This window comes from Camelus ferus, chromosome 6 (assembly GCF_009834535.1).
Source record: "Camelus ferus isolate YT-003-E chromosome 6, BCGSAC_Cfer_1.0, whole genome shotgun sequence".
Classification (NCBI taxonomy): Eukaryota; Metazoa; Chordata; class Mammalia; order Artiodactyla; family Camelidae; genus Camelus; species Camelus ferus.
Genome location: NC_045701.1, coordinates 89,278,924 through 89,299,559, shown reverse-complemented (window position 1 = coordinate 89,299,559; position 20,636 = coordinate 89,278,924). Strand labels below are relative to the sequence as shown.

At 54.3% G+C, this 20,636-nt stretch overlaps 2 protein-coding genes across 3 annotated transcripts in view; both read right to left on the bottom strand.

Annotated features, from left to right (window-relative positions):
• The window catches only part of LOC102522998 (cholesterol 24-hydroxylase), a 29,478-nt gene extending 22,837 nt beyond the window's left edge, over positions 1 to 6,641 (bottom strand). For both annotated transcript variants that reach the window (XR_004320931.1, XM_032482614.1), the window contains exon 1: positions 6,417 to 6,641. Coding sequence is in view for 1 of the 2 variants with exons in the window: in XM_032482614.1 (XP_032338505.1) it covers positions 6,417 to 6,538 (122 nt within the window). In the remaining variant the exon portion in view is untranslated. The remainder of the gene's footprint in view (positions 1 to 6,416) is intronic.
• Positions 6,642 to 9,083: 2,442 nt separating this feature from the next.
• Positions 9,084 to 20,636, bottom strand: part of HHIPL1 (HHIP like 1) — a 29,479-nt gene continuing 17,926 nt past the window's right edge. Inside the window, exons 7-9 of the mRNA XM_032482613.1 lie at positions 19,151 to 19,232; positions 16,365 to 16,447; positions 9,084 to 14,047 (exon numbers count right to left, since the gene is read on the bottom strand). Of these exons, the coding sequence (XP_032338504.1) occupies positions 13,524 to 14,047; positions 16,365 to 16,447; positions 19,151 to 19,232 (689 nt within the window). The 3' untranslated portion in view covers positions 9,084 to 13,523. The remainder of the gene's footprint in view (positions 14,048 to 16,364; positions 16,448 to 19,150; positions 19,233 to 20,636) is intronic.

Sequence of the window (20,636 nt, the reverse complement as noted above, 5' to 3'; positions counted from 1 at the left end):
AGATAGAGAGGAATAAAACCATATCCCTGGTGCAGAGGTTAGGGGCTGGCACATGGAAGGGACTCAATAATATTGTATGGAGTAACCTGCGATATTCCTTGAACACTGACTAAATGGAGGGCACCACACTGAGCCTCAGCCCATCGGAACTTCCCACACCACCTGGAGGTACGTCTATTATTAACCTAGATAATAGGCAGGGCAATTGAGGCTTGAAAGATGAAGTCACCTGGCCCCAGTTGCGCGGCTGGTACCTACAGTCCTTCTCAGCAGGGCATGGTTTGGTCACGCTACATCAGTAGTGTGATCACCAGATTATAAACAAGCCTGTTTAGTGTCACTCTACGCACATTCCAAGGTACTCGAGACTTCCTGTCTCTTGTTTGACTTTATGCCAGTCAAGCTCACTCAAGACAGCGTCTAGAATGGGTGACAACAAAACTGCAGTTGGGGTTTTCTGGGTCATGGAACTCACATTCTCCTGGGGAGACACAGAGTGAATAAACAAATAAGTAAATAAATATGAAGTCAGAGAGTAATGGGAGAAAAATCAGAGTGGTAATCAGAGCTGGGGATGGGTGTCGGAGGGTCATTTTAAATAGGCAGGCCAGGGAACATCCCTTTAAAGATAAGGTGAACATGTGAGCTGCAAGAAGTGAGGAAACTGACCATGCAGGTATCAGGGGGAAGAGCATTCCAGGCAAAGGGAATAGCAGGTGCAAAGGTCCTGAGGTAGGGTCTTGGTAAGTTCAAGGAATAGCAAGGAGGCAGTGTGGCTGGAGTAGAGTGCTTGAGGGCAACATGATACAGGATGAGGTCACCAAGGTGGGGGGCAGATCACATATGGCCTTGGGGGCTGTCATCCAAACTTCTGCTTTGACCTCAGTGAAGTAGGGGTCACTGGAGTGTTTTGAGCAGAACAGAGCTGCGATCTGACTTGGGTTTTAAACGAATCATCCTTGATGCTGCACAGCTGAAAGTAAACTGGGGCAGGGGTGGAAGCAGGGGCACCAGGCGGGGGGCTGTGAGAGGTGATGAGGACTTGGTCCAGTGGAGGTGAGAAATCAGACTCTGAATGTACTTGAAGGTGGGTGGAGCAAATGTGACTTGCTGATGGATTGGATGTGAGGCTTGAGAGAGGGGTCAGGGATGATCCTGGGGCTTTTGGCCAGACTGCTGGGAGGATGGATGGAGCTGCCACTCACTAAAGTGAGGAGGACTGAGAGGGGTCTTGGTGGGGGCAGCAGACACCATTGTACCCACCCCCTGCCCTTGTCCATGCAGGTGGACAGGCTTCCAAAGGCCAGCACCCGCGACTGCCCTGGGCTCTCTTGGCTCTGCCTGTGGGAGGGGGCAAGCTGGAAATTCCAGCTCCACACTGCCAACCCCCCCAGAACAGCCCTCCGTCCATGACAGGGCAGGGTAGGGGCAGTGTGTGTTCCACACAGGTCCCAGAGTTCCCCAGGGGGGTTGCGTCTCAGTTGCCCCCAGAAGCAACTTGCTTCTTGGGCTTTCTGACCTTTTCTTTCTATGCAACTCCCAACCTCCAACCCCCTCCAGGACCACCCCCCCATAAACTACTTCCACTTAGATTCTTGTCTTAGGATTGGGTTCTGGGAACCCACCTAGGATAAGTGGATGAGGTCAAGAGCTGGCCTTTGCATCTTTTAGGGGTGCGTTGCCCACCTAACATGGAAGGAAAGGCGCATGGGTCCCCGCAGCTGCAGTTCTGGGAAGAGCTTCCGGCTAGAGGTGTAAGTGTGAGAGTCCTCAGCAGAGCGACGCTGTTTACAGACTGGGTCAGACCACACGGGGCTGAGCGCAGGCAGAGAAGAGGCTCCGAGGTGAGCCGCCGTGGCGGGGACAGGCAGTAAAGGGACAGCCAGCCAGGAAGACTGAGCAGGAGATGCCGGGGAGATGTGAGGAAGGCCAAGGAGAGAGGGAAACCTGCAAAGAACAGCTTCAAGGAGGGAGGGATCAGCCCTGCCCCCGGCTGCTGAGAGACCAGGCGAGATGGGACCAAGCACTGACCGTGCATCTAGCTCCACGGAGGTCACTGGGGCTTTGACCTTGACCTGTGGCAGGTTGGGTGGAGAGAGAGGGGGTCAGAGCCCGATGGGTGGTGGATTTGAGAGAAGGGGAGAGAGGAACAGGGGCCAAAGACAGGCAGGCTTCAGAAGGCGGTGTTGCCGTGGGGGTGCAGAGCCAGGGTTGGGGGGGCGGCAGTTAGAAGGAATAAGAAAGAAGAGGTTTGTTTTACAGCACATTATATAAAAATAGGAATGATGCAGAAGAGAAAGAAAAGTGATGATAGAGGAGAGGGGGCATTACTGGGGTCACTGAGTGGGGGGAGCACTGCCCTTGGTTAGGAGCACTGACTTCCCAGTGGGGAGGGCGTGGGGGCCTGGTGCAGGGAAGGGGGCAGCTGTGGAAGCAGCCCTGGAAGGAAGTTCTCTCAGGCCGTTCCACTTGCTCAGGGAAGTAGGAGGCAAGAATAAAGGCTGAGTGTGCAATGGAGGAGGGAGGTGAGGGCCAGAAGAGAAGGAATTTGCACTGCGAGGCGGGGAGGGTGGTGCGTGAGGAAGGAGGCCTGGTGGGGTGCCGGGCAGTGAGGCCCACTCGAAATGAGTGGCTTTGAACTTACACCACTCCACCTGCAAAAAGATGCACCGTGGACATCACACATGACTGGCTGTATTTCTAGAATAATCCAGTATCCATGGTCACTCCCCAAAGCTGCACATTTAGGGAGAATATTCTCAGTTTTGAGTCACCTGAGTGAGAACAGAGTCTGGACCCTCTTCACCTTCCCAGGCTTGTCTGAGAGTCTCCATTCTAAGCACTGGGGTCCAGTGCCACCTGGGGAGGAAGGTGAGTGATACCTCAGGAAAGTCAAGGACATGGAGTGGCATGGGGTCCCCATTGTCAGGCAAGAAGCAAGCCTAAAACCCATTCCTTCCAGTTCCTGCAGGGGGCACCTGGGGAGGCGAAGGCCGAGCATGAAGACCAGGTGACAGAAGTGACGGGTAAGGGACGGTAGAATGAGGAGATGGCAGACTCCTGGGTTGGGTAGGGCAGACAGAAGCCCTCCTGGGATGTCTCTGGTGGTAGACCTGATATGGTAGAGAAGCCCAGGGAGAGAGGGGAGGGCAAAAATCCCCGCCCCCCGCCGGGTCCCCGGCACACACAGCTTCCTACAACCCTTTGGCTGGCACAGTGGGAATCCAAGTTTTCCTGTGCGCAGAGAAAGTTTTGGACAGTAACTGGAGCAGAAGTCATCTGGAGAGCCCACTGTGAGGCCACCCAGAGGGATGAAGGAAGTCCATGAAATGGCTGAGGGGTGGGCCACTCATTAGAAGTGAGGGTGAGGGGCCAGGAATGTGCCTTGTGCCAGAGGGATGGGGTGATGAGTGCTCAGCTGGGCACCCCAAGTCCGCCGGATGCACCACCCAACAGAGCCAGCCAGGGGTCTCCACCATTGCCAGGAACTGACAGCAACTGTTGAACAGCCCCCAGCCCTGGCAAGTAGGAGAGCGCAAAGAGAACCAGTACTGCCCAGGAGTTCTGAAGAACTTATTACAAAATAAATAAAAACCGAGAGAGACTTTTCATTGTCAAGATTACATTCATCCTACACTGCCAGGTGAGCAGGGGGTGATGAGGACATTCAGAGCAGTGACAGAGAAATACAGAAGCGACTAGTGTTTGTGTGGGATCTGAATGTAGGGTCTGAGTTTTCAGCAGGCACATGGATTGTTGCAGTAGGATGTTGTTTATCATAAGCACACAGAAGTGGGGCAGTCAGGGAGGGCATCTCGGAGGAGAGGGCATCTTGGTGACTCCTGCAGAATAAAGAGGATGAAGAGTAGGGAGAGGGGAGCACAGCAGTTGCCTCTCACAGGGCAGAGGGTTCTTTGCCTGCAAGCTGGCAAAGCCCTAAAGCACCAGCAGGCAAGTGCCACTCCTGGAGACTCAATACATAGATTTCTTGTCAACTCTGGTGTTGCCAGTCATGGATTGGGGATCCAGGCTTTAAATGCCAAAGCATCTGATTTGTGCTAAAAGTGGTTCCAGAACTTTGACTTAGTGTGGTTCTGTATTTGAACATCAGGCAATTTTTAATCCAAAATCTTTTTGCATATGCACTGTTCAGTTGACCTCCTTAGAATAAAGAGCCCAACCAAAATTATATTCAGCCTCCTCCCACCCTTCCACCCACCCACACACACCCCTGTAGGTCACATGTAGATTTTCAGCTGTAAGATCTGGGGGAGAATTCAGGCATAAAAAGGAAAGAAATATGACACATGCTACTACATGGATGACCCTTGAAAACATTCTGCTAAGTGAAAGAAGCCAGACACAGGAGGTCACATATTGTATGAGTCCATTTATACGAAATGTCCTGAACGGGCAAATCTATAGAGTCAGAAGGCAGATAAGTGGTTGTCAGGGGCTGGAGTCTGGGGGGAACAAGAACTGGCAGCTAATGGGTATGGGGTTTCTTTTTGAGGTGATGAAAACGTTCTAACAGTGATGGTCACACAATTCTGTCACTATACAAAAAAGCACTGAATTGCACACTTTAAAGGGATACATTTTATGGCAACATAATTTTAAAAGTACAATTTTTAAAAAGCAATGTGGGGAGAGGAGCAGAGAGGGGCTTGATTTAAGTTCTGTCCTCTCAAGACACAGAGACTGGCTCAGGTCTGCAGTGCTTGAAGCACTTGGGTTTACCAGAAGGCCAAGACATGATGCAGCTTCTCAGAATAAGCACAAAATCCATTCAATTCCAAGCTGTTGGTGGTTGATTTGAAAACCTGAAAGGGTGACAGTGTACCTAACAGAGTTTGCAGGAGGCTCCCACCATCCACCGTGAAGCAGTGTTTATCCAGGATCTACCATGCATGGACCAGGTGTTGCTGTGCTAGGTGTTGGGGACACAGCAGTGGACAAGACAGACACAGGCCTATGGGAAAGACAGACACTTAACAAGAGGTTTCACAAATAATTACCTGATTACCATTCCAGTGACTTAGACTTTATAAAATGAACATAATAGATTTGGGTATGGGAGCACGTAGGACCTCCCTGAGGAGTTGGCATTTAAGCCAAGCCTAGATGGCTGGGAGAAGACCCATCTAGGTAGAGTGGAAGACACAGCTGCTAAGGAAGGAAAAAGGGATTGGGAAGACCCCAGGGTGGGAGAGGGCACCTGGGAGGACAGAGAGCCAAGAGGAAGAATAGTTGCCACCCTCTGTCACCAGCCATAGAGCTCTTTCCCAAAACCACCAAACAGAGATTCAGGCTTCTAATGCCAGGGCATCTGGCTGGTACTGAAGGTGGGTGCCTTCTGGAATGTTGGTGTCTTGAGGTTTTAAAAAGTGTGTCTTATACCATTGTTTATTCATTCATTCAACAAATATTTATTGAGCATCTGCAATGTGCCAGGCACTGGGGATACACAAGTGAACAACAGTATCCCTGCCCTCCGGGGGCTCACATTCTAAAGGGGGAGACAGACAGTCAACAGGTGAACAGACAGCCAACAAGAGAAAAGAAGGTAACTTCAATGGTGATGGCCCCATAAAGAGTTTGGGACTAGGAGGGCTTTACACAGGGTGGATGGGGCACAGCAAGACTCTAGAGAAGGGACTGAGCTGGGGTGTGTGGGTGCAGAAAGGCTGGGGGCAGCAGTGAGCAAGCAAAGGGTTAGAACCGTACAGAGCAGGTTCTGAGAGCTCAGCAGGGGCCTTGCTGGCCATAGAGTGGACTTAATTTAGAATTATTTAGTTCTAGAGTGATGGGAAGCCTTTGGAGCAGAGAAATGGCACATCTGATTTAAAGCTTCAGAAACATAAGCTTCTTTGGAGGGCGAGGTAAGGTGAGTGGGGGTGAGGGTCAAGGATGGAATGGAAGTACTAAGGAGAAGACACAAAGGTGATACCAGGACAGAAACAGAAGCAAAGGGGGATGTGACCAAAGTAGTGTATTCCAACCCAGGTTGAGTGACCCCGTCCAAGTCCCAAAGTTAAGAGCTTCCCTCTAGAGCCAGGCTGACCTGGGTTTAAATCTAGGCTTACCAACTGTGTGACCTTGGGCAGGTGACTTTGCCTCTGCGCGCCTCAGTCTCCTCGTCTGAACGATGGGGCAACAACAGCGCCTACCTAACAGGGTTGTCGCTGCCATCACGTTTTCGGGGCCCAGCAGAGCGCGGTGGGTGCCGAGCAGCTGCTGCGGCTGTGAGTAATTTGTTACTAAGAATAGTTAGCGCCCCTCTCCCGGCCGCCGTCTCCAAGCGGCCGCGCGCAATGGCAGGGCTGGACCCCCAGCCCCGATGCTGGCTTGGACGCGGCCCCCCGGCCCACCATTCAAGCGCCCCAACCAGGCCCCCGCCCCCACCCCCCGCTCACCTGGGCCGCGGCGGCCCGGGGATGTGCTCGTAGCGGCTGCGAGCGCGGTGCACGAAGGTGCAGCAGAGGCCAAAGACGACCAGGACGGCGCTGCCGAGCAGCATCAGCAGCCCGGGGCTCATGGCTCCGGGGCCGGCCAGGCCGGGGTCGGGGCCGGGCACGGAGGGGGCGGGAGGCCGCGAGCCGACACAGCTGTCAGCGCCGCGCGCCGCCTCGGCCCCAGGCCCGGCGCGACCCAGCACCGCCCCCGCCCGCTCGGCTCCGCCCCCGCTGGCTCCGACCCCTCCCAGTGCTCTCAGTCCCCGCCAACCACGTCTCCGCCTCCAGCTCCAGCTCCCGGGGCCCGCCCCCGCTTTGCCCCGCCCACCATGTAGCTCCGCCCGCCCGGGGTTCAGGCCCCGCCCAGAACATGTAGTCTCCACCAATCACAACTCTGGTTCTGGCTCAGACCCCTTCCAGCTCCGCCCTCTCCCCTGCCACCTGCCAAGGCTCCGCCCACAACCTTCAAGCTCCACCCCAACAGCAGCTCCGCCCAGAACGCGTTGTCCCTGGCAACCCTAATTCCTCCGCGCTTGCTGCCCTGGCGGCGGCGCTAAATCCTGCTGGCTGGTCCGCCCCCTTTGGCGCCTTCATATAACGGCGTTGCTCCGCGCGCGGTCCTAGGCCCCTTCCTTTCTCCCTAAACCTTTCTGGAAACTCCAGTCCAGCCTCCAAATTTCCGTATTACGCCGACTGTTCCCAAGCCTCTACCTGGAAGCTGCAACCTCAAAGCTGGTTTCCCTTGCCCAGTCTGTCTACAGGGGCAGGTGAAGAGGACGCTGGGGACACGGGGGGCCTATGTCTGCGAATGAAGAGTACACAGCTGGACCTGAGGCTGCCACCCAGACCAAGGGGAAGCCCCATTAGGGAACTGTGGGCGCAACATCGGAGGCATTGACGCAAGTCCAAAGGAGCTAGAGTTGGAGTGGGTGAAAATCTGGATATGGAAAGTAGCCCTCAAGCGGGAAAGTGAGAGATGTGCCCGGGGTGGCCAAATGGTATCTTTAAACTTATAACCAAGACTTACCTCCCTTTTATAACCTGCTTCTTATTACCAGTTCGGGTATGACAGAAGGGGCCAACTCTGGGCTTTTTAGTTTCCAATTCTTACACTCAGGAGCGACCCAGAATGAAAGCAGTGGATGGAAAGGGCTAGTTGTGCCCCCTCCCAGTCCAGATAAAGATCCTTGCAGCAGCAGAGGGGGCACCCAAAGAGTTTAGATGCTGCTGGGTTTCTAAGAAAAGGGCATGCCCCGGCCCGACTCGTGGTCAGGAGTCCCGGAATCCGGAGAGGTTTGGGACTGAAAAACAGAAGTCCCCTGTACCCTCTTCCCAGGGACAGCCAGGGACAGTCCCTACCAGGGGCATGAATGTTCAGGGTGTGTGGGCTGCAGGGTGACAGAGCCAAGCTCTAAGAGCTGGGCCCAGCACAGAGGAGATAGGATTTCTGCCCCTGGCCACTGCAGCCTGGCTGTCCATCAAGGCTCAGTGACAACACTGGCCTCCCCTTAGGGCTGGGAGAAGGTGGCTTGCCACTGTGCCCCCAAGTGGTGGTGAGAAACAGCCACAGGTGCCTGCAAGGGACCTCTGGCTGGCCCTGCAAGGTGAGGGAGAAGGAAGCGGGGAAGTCAAGATAGCCTCTCCTAGACTGTGAAACCTCCAGGGGTTCGGGGCAATTTGAAGGGAGGATGCCAAACAATTATACCTTGAAGGGAGTGCCAGATCTTAAACTTCTCTGGCCACAGTCTGGGACAGGAATAGAACTGTCAGGGTACATTAGTCAGCGTTAGCCTGTCCAGCCAAGCTAGGGAGAGAAGTGGGTGTTAATATTCTCTGGTTCATTGGTTAACATCAGTGACCTCTGCCTCTGTCCCATCACCACCTCATCTGATCTTTCCAACTCTCCTGTGAGCAGTAGGGAATGAAAAGCTCCCCATCAGAGCCTTTTGCCTGGACAGGCAGCACTGTTAGCCCCCAGCAGAGGGCGCTGCCTAGAAGCACGTGGCCAAGCACCTGGCCCTTCATCAGGAAGGTCTGGACAAACTCTGTCCACTACAGTATTCGCTGGCCACGTGGCTGTCAGCACTCAAAATGTGACCAGTCCACACTGAGAACACTGGTGGAGGAGACGCCATACAGAAAGATTTCCCAGCAGGAATCACTGAAGCAGAAGAGGTGGCCCCAAAGTGGCTGCCATCACTTGAGTAACCTGGCAGAACACAGGTACAGTGGCTCAGGGAAAAAGAAAGACCATGCTCCTTGGTTTAAAGCTAACTCCCCTGGAGGGAGGGGTAAATTAGGAGTTTGGGATTAACAGATACATACTACTGTATATAAAACAGATAAACCACAAGGACCTATTGTACAGCATAGGGAACTATATTCAATATCTTATAATAACCTATAATGGAAAAGAACCTGGAAAAGAATATCTATGTATATGACTGAATCACTTTGCTGTACACCTGAAACATTGTGAATTAACTATATTTAAAAATAAAAAAGAAAGAAAAAGAAAGCTAAGTCCCCCTCTGAATGGAGGACCCAAGACCAGTTACATAGCCACCTTGGAGAGCCTCCCCTCTCATCTGGAAAAGAGTTGTCAGCTGAAGAAAAACACACATCCTGGAAGTTGGGAGTTTTGTTTTATTCGAGGACCTATACTGAAGACTATAGCCTGGGAGACAGCCTCTCAGATAGCTCCGAGGAACTGTTCCAAAGAGGTAAAGGAGGAGCCAGGAAATATAGGAGTTTTTGCTGAAAATAAAAAACATGTAGTCGAAGGTCAAAAGATTACTGCTAATTACAAAACCAGACATCTCAGGTTAATGATGTTAGTGCTTTTCTGTGTATAGGAAGATGCAAGAGTCCGGGCTCATTGCAATTACTCCTTAGATATGCATCTTAACTATTTAGGTCCAGCATCCTGTTCTTCTCTCCATCCTGAATTCCCTTCAGAGCGCACCGTGGCAGGGCTACGATGGCTGATGGCTTGATGGCGGGCATTCGTTGTTGACTGGAATGACAGGCAACTTTTTTTTTTGTCTCCAGTGTCGGGGGTGCCTTATGAGATAATTGTGAAGATTAAATAATCCTGCACACCAGAGGCATCTGGCATATAGTAAGTCATCAATAAATGCTAGTTCTTAGCAGGGAGGGGTGAGAGGACAAGAAGATGTGCGTTCTACACGTTAGCTGAAAGGGCTCATCTTCCTCCCATTTTGAAGATTTGTCACTAGGTCATTCTCTTGCTGGTCCCTCCACACGGCATACCTCTCCCCACTCTGTCTCGTGTAGCTGGCAGCTGCTGGTGTGGACACCACCAGCCTGCCACTGAGCTTTCTGTCCAAGAAGAAATGTGGAACAGCCTGGGCACGTTTGTCAATGTTACCTCATTTTTCTTCCAATAATCCTGCTGATTATTTCTGTTTTCCAGTGGGGCTCAGAGAGGTTAAATGACCTTCCCAAGGTCACACAGCCAAAGCTGGAACCCCAATTTCTAGCATTCCAGGCATCATCTCCTAGCCAAGCATTTGCAAGGTGTAAACTCAGGAATGCCTTGGGGAGCTGGAGGTTGCCCCCTAGATTGCTTGCCTTCAGCCACTGACTGTAGCTGTCAGGACTGCTAGGGACAGTGGGCCTTTCCTGTCATCAGAGGAGAAATGCGGCCACCCAGGGCCCAGCCCAGTTAGGGCTTGCCAGAGGCATGCAGGTGAACAAGGAACAGATGAGGCCCGGCCAGGGACCTGGAATGCTGTACCTGAAGCTGACACCAGGGATGCAGTCCTGGGCGCTGGGCCACATGTGGGACATCCCTGCAGCATTGGCTCCGAGGGCTCCAGAACTAAGCTGTGTGACTCTGGCCAGAAGCAACCCCTCTCTGGGTCAGGTTCAGAGAGAGATCACACCAGGTGCTGACTGGAGGCCAGGTTAGACAGGTGAGGGCAGAGGCCTGTGGAGAGCAGACCAGCCTCCATCTGCAGAGACTTGGGAGGACTCTGAGGCAGGGTCAGAGTCCCTGGGGACAGTCACTTGTGAATGCTCCCTCCGCTTACAGGCAGATGGTGGCATGCACAGACTGGACAGGAGTCTGCACTTAATCCTGCCCCTTTCTGGGCTTGTGTCCCCACGTGCACGATGAAGAGGCCCAGTGAGGGGGATACTGAATTCCGTTTTCCTGAGGCAGCACAGTGTGGCAGCCCCCAGCTGGGGCTCTGGAGCCAGACTGCCTGGTTTCACATACTGGCTATGTGACATTTGGCAAGTAACTAAGCCCTCCTGGGCCTCGGCTTCCACATCTGTAAACCGTGTGTGGGAGGGGGTGCCATAGCACCTGCCTCGTAGAGTTCACATGAGGATAAATGAATGAATAATATGTAAAACCTTTAGAACGGTGCCTAGCATAGTAGGTGCCCAGCCAGGGTCTGCTACCTGCCCTTGCTATTACTATTGAAAGAGCAGGGAGTCAGCGTGAGCCTCCTTCTCAGGATTCAGGCCGCAGCCTCAGCCTCAGCCTCATTTGGAGTTGAGTGGTGCTAGGTCTGTGGGTTAGGGTGGAGGAGCATCCTGCCTGGAGAATGGGTGGGCCCTGCCCAGAGGAGTCAGATGGGGCCTGGAACCTCCCCAGTTGCTCCAACAGACAACAGTGATGCTCAGGGACCAGCTGAGGGCTGGACCACTCCACCCCACCACTTGGGGAAGATGCCAGGGGCCTCAGATGGTGGCCCCCCACTGTGGGTGCTGAGGGGCAGTGGGAGGTACCCTCGTTACTTCCACCCCACCCCCTGGGCCTCACCTTGTGGCATCATGTCCTCCAGGCCTTGGAGCTCCTCAGTGTGGGGAGGGGCAGGGAAGAGGGCATAGGAGCCCTGGGAAGAGGAGCCAGAGGCTACTGCAACCCATCCCCTGGCTCCAAGCCAGAGGGACCAATAGCTCTGGTCCTCCTGCTGGGCAGGGCCATGGCGCGACCCTGCTCTGAGGGCCCTGAGGGCCACCCCACCTTCCCTGGGCTCTAGTCTTAGCTCGGCCCTGTCTTACAAAGGCCAGGGACACTAGCCTCCTAGGTTCATTTCCCCATCTGCACAGTGAGGAGTTTGGCCTGGACAAAAAAGCCCTCCCACCTCCTAACACTTCAGGATTTCCCTGCATCCAGGGGACATGCTCAGTCCACTACCCACTGGGCAGTGGGAGGCTGCACAGCCACCTGCTTGGCAGAAGCGGCCCACAGGGGTCTCCATCAGCTTTTTCCAGCAAGACTGGCAGCCAACAGTGGGTGGGGACCCTGGGCCAAGTGGAGACTTTCTGCGGGTATAGCCAGGGAGTTCGGTGGTTAGGGTGCTGGCAGGGGCTAGGGGTAGGCAGCTTGTGTTCAAATCTGGCTTCTCCCTCCCTGGCTGGGAGATCTCAACTAAGATACTTAGGCTCTGTGCACCTCTGTTTCCCCATCTGTAAAAGGGGAAGAAGAGGGTTGTTTTGAGGATTGAATGAGTTCAGGCATGCTGCATGGTTCTTACAACAATGCCAGCACACAGGCCACACTCAGTGCAGGGTTAATGGTGGTTTCCATGCTGGGCTCAACAGGGTTAGACACGCCACAAAGGTTTGGGGCCTGTGCTAGCCCCACTCAGAGCAGAGGTAGGAGGAGTTCGAGAGGGTGATCCCATACTCCACACTCAGCTGGGAGACCCCACCAGACTTCTGCCTGCACCATTTCCTCTGCCAGGCACACCACCCCTAGCGCCAGCTCATCTCCCAGGACAACAGCCAGGTTGGGTTGGAATGCCCCACCCAGAGCCCTCTCAGTGCCCCTACATGGGCAATATCCTGTTCTCACTGCATAGAGACCAGCTATCTGCTTACCCTCCCGGCCCCCTATCCGAGGCTGAGCCCAGCCATACTCAACGCCCCTTGACAGGCCTGGCATGAGTTAAGGTAGAGGCCCTTAGTGGGCAAAACAACTTCCACCTGTGAGCAGGAGGGAGGCTGCAGGCCCAGCCTCCTTCTCCCACCCCCATCCCAGCTTCCAGGCAGGTGTGAGTCAGACAGAAAAGGCAGGAAGGGATTTGTAAACAGTCACGTTTTTGGCGCAGCCCTGGGTGACAGAACATCAGTAGTCTCAGTGGATCCACAGCTTGCTCGACCCCCAGGGTCGGGCTGAAGGAATCAGAGATTTCACTGAGCAGGGGTGGGGATGGAGATGGCAGAGGTGGCCCTGGCACAGTCTTGAAAATGGAGAAACTTGAAGCCTCACCAAGGACCATGTGGCTTGGTGTAACTGCATGGAAGCCCTACCCAGCCAGCATGGTGGTTTCCATACCTGGGAGCAGGGGAGGGTCAGGCCTCAGGGCTGGGGGAGACCACCCAGCACAGTCCCCAGAGCACCCACATGAGCCCAGCATGATAAGGAGGTCCAAGATGACCAGGAGGTGTCTCCTTGAAGTCATCCAGTCTTCCCTGCCAGCCCTCCCCAGGCACTCGCTTCCTCCCAGGCAGCCTGACCCTGGCCGATACAGTCGCAGTGCACAGGTCACCCTGGACCCATCAGTCTGTTGGCTTCCCTCGGCCCCACTAGATGCCTTCATGTTTTCTTCAGCAACTTTTCCAGGCTACGGGTCCACACTCTAGGGCCTTCCACTCCCCTCTGGGCAGGGCAGGCCTTATCCACTCCCTCCACACACCAGCTATGCCTCTGTTAATGCAGCCAGGGGGCATATCTGTGCTTGAAGGGTGGCTGCCCTCAGAGCTCAGAGTTCTGTCAAACTGTGTTCCTGCTGCTGCTTGAGATGCTTGGAGGTAAGAAAAGAACATCTGGAACCCACGATCACACACCCACAGGGACCTCAGGGATCCCAACACACACTGCCAGTTCCAAGTTGTAGAAGACACGTGGCCAGGAACACAGAATAGGCGTGCACCATCTCACATGCATCCACAGGACAGCATTACAGATGAAACACCCCTATGCCACCACCCGCCGCCCCCTATACCCTCGGATTCGTGTGCGCGCACCAGGCGCGTCCCAGGCTCCGGACGCGAGAAGGAAGGCCAGGCCGGACAGACGATGCTCGCCTACAGATCTGGGTCCTCGCGGCTGCACACGACACCGGCGTCCTCCTGGTGGTCGCAGTTGTGCGAGCCCAGGCCTGCGTGCGCGCACTGCAGCAGGTTGCGCTCGCCTCCCGCGCAGCGCACGTCGTCCAGCAGGATGGGCAGCGTGCGGCCCTCGCCGAACTCGGCGCGCTTGGCCGCCCGCACCGCATAAGCAAAGCCCAGCTGGCGGCACACAACGGCGGCGGCCTTGATGTCCCACGCGTCGTCGCACACGGTGCCCCAGCGTCCGCCCGCGAACACCTCCACGCGCCCGCGGCCCGGACTCAGGCCCGCCGGCCTCACCAGGCGCACGGCGCCGTCGGAGGGCTCGGGGTCATCTGTGCCCGGCCGTCCCCGCCGCCTGCCGCCCCGCCGGCGCCCGGGACGCCGGGTGGCCCGCGGGGTGGGCGCGGGCCGAGCGGCCGTGGGGTGGCTGCGGCGGGGAGCCTTGGTGGGCGTACGCGCTGTCGGCCTCCGGTTGCTCTCAGTCGTCCGGATGAACTCTGCACAGAGGAAGAGCCTGCGGTCAGAGGGACCCCAGCCACCCCGGCCCACCCCAGCTCTCCACCTCGAAATGCACACCCCAGGAAAAGATGTCCTCATCTGCCTTCCACTCAGATCCTGAGGATGAGGTGCCTCTTGGGCACCAGTGGTGCTTCCTGGGTCATCCCCACAGGATGTCATCCTGGAGCTGGGTGCCAGATGCTTCAGTCCTGCAAACCTCGCCGGCAGCTGCTTTGTGCCTCTGCTGCTGCGTCTCTTCCCCCACCCCCAGCGATCCTCCCCTCCCAGGAGTCCCCAGTCTGGCAGAGGGGAAGGACCCTTACACTGGAAATTTATGAGGGCAGTGGCAAGGAAGGGAAGTCTAGGGGCTTCTCAGAGCAAGTGATCTTTCTGGTTCCAATCTTTGGTTTAAGGGTGAGAAAAGTGAGGCTGGCTGATGGGGGGAGGGCGAACTGCTGGGGGCAGAGGGCAGAACCGCAGGATGGGAATCAGCCTGCCCAAGACCCTTGGTCAAGTGAGGCCTTCCCCTCCAGGCTCCCAAGGCTGCTGTCCCCCCTGCCTATCACAGGGGGCTGGATGGAAATTTTCTAGATGTAGGGCTGTGGAACCACACTGACCATCCCCCTACTATCTACCTCACCACAGGACCTGCACACATTAGGTTTTGGGGAGCTGAGGTGGGTGATTCCCTTTGTCCCTGAAGAACATGGCCCTCACACTTGGCCCAAGTAAGCCACAGGGATAAACCTCACTCTCCATCAGACAGTCTGCTTGACCCTGCCTCCCTTAGGGGAGATGGAACCCCCAGACTGCTCAGTTACTATGGGAAGGGCTCAGAGGGCCACCTGCCCCTTAATCCTTCAAACTCAGCCAGTTTCACTTTGCAAAACACTGAGATGGGTGCTGAGAAAGGCCCTGGATACAAGGCCAAGTGCAGGCTGGGGCTGGAACACGGGCCAGACACTCCCTCAGCCTGCACCCTGGCCCCCACCCTGTTAGGGAAGGACTTTCATTTTCCCAAGGACTTCCTTGCTCATCCTGCTGCCTTCACTGCCTATGCTGCCCTTCCCCCACCTCTGCAATGCACCTTCCTTTTGGTCCAGGCTCCACTCAGCCTCCAGGACCTTCCTGCCACGCCCCCTCCATCCTGGGTTCTGCACTGCTCTGGGTCCCCATGGCACCCAGCACAACTTCGGTCACGGGGCCTGGGACACTAAATGCCTTCTCTGTCTGCCCCAGCTGGGACAGGGCCTGGTCTGACTTCTCCAATGGCCCCAGAATCCAGCACAGAACGAGTAATTAACAAAGTGCAGAAACTGCTGAATGAGTGAATGGAAAACTCTGCCAGGGCCTAAAACCAACTGCGGTGAGAATTAACCTCCCCTAAGCCCGAGCTCATCCCTTCCCTCGGTCTTCCTCACCCCTCCCTCAGGACTGGGCACCCCCACTGGCCCAGGTGCCCAGCCTCTCCCTTTTCCTGCCCCCCACCCCAGTCTGCCAACTGGAGACCTGCTGGCCTGATGAAGTGTTTCCTTTGGCCTGAAGGGCAGTTTTTAAAATTGTGAACTAGTTGCCAATATTTTCCAGGAGATTGTACGTAACAACCCAAGAAGGCAGGGACCAGACCCACTTGCTCACCATGATAGCCCCAGCATGGAGCACATATAGGTTGTGGATGGATGGATGGATGGATGGATGGATGGATATCCTGCTTGTCTTAAGAATTAGAAGATCTGACAACACGGGGTCTCTCTCCCTTCCCACCTAGCTTGGGCCCAGTGGAACAGGCCTCACCTTGGGGCATACCCATTTCAAATGGCACCAGATTCCACGGGCAGTCATTATGGCCTGGCCTGGCCCTTGGGTCATAAGGATTTGTATCTGCTCCCTCCCCACCAAGCTTATCAAAACAGAATCATCTTATAGCAGACCCAGCCCAAATGTCCCCTCTCCCAGGGGCCCTTAAGCCTAAAATAACTCTTTCCAGTCTTGCTCACATATAGATATATCCTCTTTCTCGGTCCCTCCCAAGAACTCTGAGTGAACTGTGCCTGGGACCAGCTGTTTTCCCCTTGACCATGCTCGTTGTGAGGCCTGCAGCCCCTTGGGGCCACTCACCCTTGGCCGAGGACTGGCACACGCCACTTGAGTGAAAGGGGGCTTATGGAGTTCCAACCACTTTAACTGAGTGTCTAATGAGCACCAGGCGCCATGCGAGGCATCGGGGCCCAGCCAGGAGCATCCACATCTGGTGGAGGGGAGCAGGGTGTGGCTGTGGGAGCTCCCACTGTGTCCCCTGTTGGCAGCGGCACTTACTTTCTTTGGGCACGAAGTGGATGAGGCGGCTCCTGACCTTCACCTGGGCGGGCTGGATCTGGCACTTGCCGGGTGGTGCCCGTCTGCCGACACACAGGAGGTGGTGAGTCCCACCCTGGGAGCCCAGCCTGAGCATGTCCCTCTGACATGGCCCTCCCCCTGCAGCTAGGCCCGAAGGGGAAGGGCTGGGTGGGTGTGGACAGAAGCAACGGTGCCTTACGGAGCAGCTACTGTGTGGCCCGCAGCATTCCTGCCGCTTCATGCCTCCCAGACTCCGAGAGCCCAACTGCAAGAAAGGAGTCCCCTATAATGGCCCATCAAGTCACACTCAGCCTCTGCCTGGAGAGCACGTGGGAGGGCCAGTGGCTCACCCCTTCCTGGATCACTTCTAATTCGGAGCATGAAGTGTCCTTGGGATGTGATCAAATGTCACAGTCCTCTCCAGCCTGCCTGTCTGATTCCTGTAACTTAACTACAGACCAATTCCTGCCCCAACCCTGGTCCCCAACTCCCACAGCCTTTGAGGAGGGTCTGTCCCTCTGGTTCTGGGACTTCTGATGACACAGAATCAGGGAAAGGTTAAGTTGATTGAAAGAATAAAGCGGGGAGAGAGAGAAAGCCTCGAGGCAGGCAGCGGAACAAAGGGACCTGGGGGCCTTGGAGTGTGAGGCTGGAAAGAGCTGGGAGAGAAAAGACCCTGAGTAGAGCTGCCAAGGTTCTGAATTGGGTCTCCTTGGATGTCTTTGAGGGCACAAGTAAGGAATGGAATCCCATTTTAATGAGCTCTTGGCCGTAGATCTATGAGTCTTTGAATGAGACCGACCCTATTCTGTGACCAGCCCACATGGGTCCAAGACTTCAATGGGTTCCAGCAGCACAAGGGGAAAGCCTACGGGCTGAGGGAACCACGTGACTTGGGGTGGCTTCCAGACAGGTTTGGCAAAAGAGGAACATGGAGTAGAGGTGTGGGCCTTTCCCCCAGAGGCTGTAACACAACCAGGCACACCCACTCGTCCAAACTGCAGGAAGGGTGCACTGAACTCCAGTTAATACCCACATGTTTCACACTGACCCAGCAGAGTTTTGGTCCTTAAGGAAATTACATAGAAATGTCTGTTTTGCAAAAGGGTAATAGATATACCCAAAAAGGCCACAGTGGTTATGTTTGGGCGGCAGTGGGTGATCCCACCCCAGCCCTTCCACTTCCCATTCTCTCATTTTCCAAATGTTCTGGGACGGGGCTCCTATGCAATATGTTATGATGCAAAAAATTACATGGACTCCAAAGGAGAAAAAATGAAAGAGATGAGAAGGGTCAGGGAGGGAGCAGGGAAGGGGAGTCTGGCCCATTTGTGGCTCCTCTGACCCACACGACCTTGAGCAGAGCGCCCTGAGTCTCAGGTTCCCTCTGCTGCATGGAGGTAATGAGCCAACAAAATACTGCACGTCTCAAGGGGATGGTGGGTCTGAGGCAGCATCTGGTATGAATTAGGTGATAGTTCCTTCGAGAAGCACTCTTTTTTCTAAAAATTGGAAATAACCTACATGTCCAAGGAATGGATAAGGCAATTATGACCCAGTGACTCAACAGAAAATTATGCAGCTGTCAAAACCGAGCCTTTTTGAGGGTGATGTTGCAACATGGAAATGTTTATGCATAATAAGGGTAGACCAACGAAGAAAAATGCCAAGTCTGTCTGTGCTTCTCCGCAGTGACATAAATCCAAAGAGGAATGAGACCTCAGGGAAATGAAAGGAGGAAGCACTTATGTTCTTCTGGATAACTAGTTGTGTCAATAATGAATAAATTTGTACTTTCAACAAAAACGTGTGGTAAACAAGGAATGTCTGAGAAGCCGTCACAGACCAGAGGAAGCTAAGGAGACATGATGAGTAAATGTAATGTGGAAACTAGGTGGGATCCTGGAGCCAGAAGAGGACACTAGGCAAAACTAGAGAAATCCTTGTTTTATAAAGTGTGGAGTTGCCCTAACTTAAAAAAAAAAGTGGGGAGGGGGAGGTATAGCCCAGTGGTAGAGCACATGCTTAGCATGCATGAGGTCCTGGATTCAATCACCAGTACCTCCATTAAAAACTTAAAAAATTAGGAGGGTGTCACTCAGTGGTAGAGTGAACAGGGTCCTGGTTCAATTCCCAGTACCTCTGTTTAAAAAAAAACAAATAAATAAACCTAAAATTATCTCCCCATCAAAAAAAACACACAAAAAAAAGTTTTTTTAATTTTAAAAATTAAAAAAGTTTTAAATAAAAAATTAAAATAAAATCTTAAAAATTAAAAATATGCAGCATTTAATTAATAGTCATGTATCAATTTGGTTCATTAATTGTGAAAAATGTATCATGATTATGTAAGACGTTAACAGTAGAAGACACTGGGTGAGGGATATATGGGAAACTCTGTACTACCTTTGCAACTTGTCTGTAAATCTAAAACTATTCTAAAAGTTTTAAAAGAATTTTTAAAAAATGTAACGGTGGGGCCTGCCCTTACCCAACCCCACTGGTATCTCTGGTTTCCTCTGATCATGAGTAGAGCTGGTCTTTGAGGCTCACAGGTTGGTTTTGAATCCTAGATCTGCCCCTTGCCAGCAGTATGAGCTTAGCTAGTTACTTCCCCTCTCTGTGCCTCAGTTTTCTTATCTGAAAAATGGGGAGATTAATAACACCCACCTTAGGGAGTGGGAGAGGAGGAAAATGAGGTAATGGGGATGAAAACTCTTGGCAGACAGAAGGAGCTAAGGCGATGCCATAGGAGGGGGACTCACCTGGAGGGGTCGATCATTTTGTAGACCACCCCGTGTGCCGCTGTGGCACTCGGCATGCCTGTTGACATGAAGTACAGCTCCCCTTGGACAAGAAACAAGGCAAAGAGTGAGAACGCTGCCTGAACACTGTGCCCGGCAGCCCCATGCCCCCACCATGGCTCTGAGCCGGACCCCAACCTCAGCAAGCCACAAGGGAGACGCTCCAGGTCGGTGTAGCTCTCCAGTCCCTGGAACTGGAAACTGAGGCTGAGAAAGGCGTCCAGACGTGCCCAAGGGCCTCTGCCACCCAGCCTCCTGTTCTGCCAGCTGCTCTGACTGGACCCACACAGGCTCTTGCCTCCTTCCTGGTGACCCGGCTCCACCCCTGGTCCCTTCCTGGGGTTCATGCCTAGCACCACACACCTCTGAGCACAAATGAAGGCCCACTGCCTGCCTCCTGGGTGACTGCGGGCACATGTGGCTCCCTGAGCCTCAGCTTTCCCACCCCCAAAGTGGGTGTGCCCCATAGGGTCGTTGTGAGGATGGAGAGACCAGACAGCCATGGCTCCATCGATATGGAGTAGAATTGCTGTTGTTATTGTCATTGTCACCCAGGGGCCGGGGCCTGCCAAGTCCTTGGGGGCAGAGCCTCTCTCCACTCACCAGCAGGCCCCTCTGAAGCAAGAAGCAGGGGCAGAAAAGTACATGCTGGGGGAGTCCCTAGTGTGAGTCCCAGCCCCTGCACGTGGCCCCATGTGAGCTCCAGCAGCTCTAGGACAGCCCCACTTCAAGCCTCAGTCTCTGCCACCTCTCCTGGCGGTGTTAAAAATGCAGCAAGTTAAGTTATGAGCACCTGGCGCCATGGATGCTCTCAGGGAATGTTCTCTGTTCTCTCCTCACCCCCATCCCGGCCGCTGGCCCTTGCTGCCACTGGTACCTATGCCCAGGGAATAGGCTTCATTATTCCTAATTTACAGACTAGAAAACAGAGGCTCAGAGAGGTTAAGTGACTTGTCCAAAGTCACACAGCTGGTGAGTGGTGAAGCAGGCCAGGAAATCAGGAACAGCACCGCCCCCAAGCCCACACTGATATATGATACATGGTAGCTGGGAGGCCCAGACACAGGCCGCATGTGACTTAGTGGGATGGTTCAGCCATGGTAATATCTTCTGTCCTTATAAGAGGACAGCGGAGAGCTCTCCCAAGGTGGGGGGCGGGGGTGGTTTCCCCAAGGAGAGGCTGAGACAGACAGGGAGAAGGGAGCTGGGAAGAAGGCATGTCCCTGGCGACTGGTGCAGTCACTGAGGGCTTCATATGGTGGGGTCTGAGAGTCAGAGCCCAGGAAACCTGGGGGATTCCTTGATGGGGAAGGCTCTTGAGAGGTGACCCCCTGGGAACTGGGGTACATCCAGCTGTGGCAGGGAGCTGGGGGCTGGGAAGGTCAGGATGTTGAGTGGTCATTAGCCCTGGCCCTTCTAGGAGCACCAGCCCTGCCTTGGTGGTGGG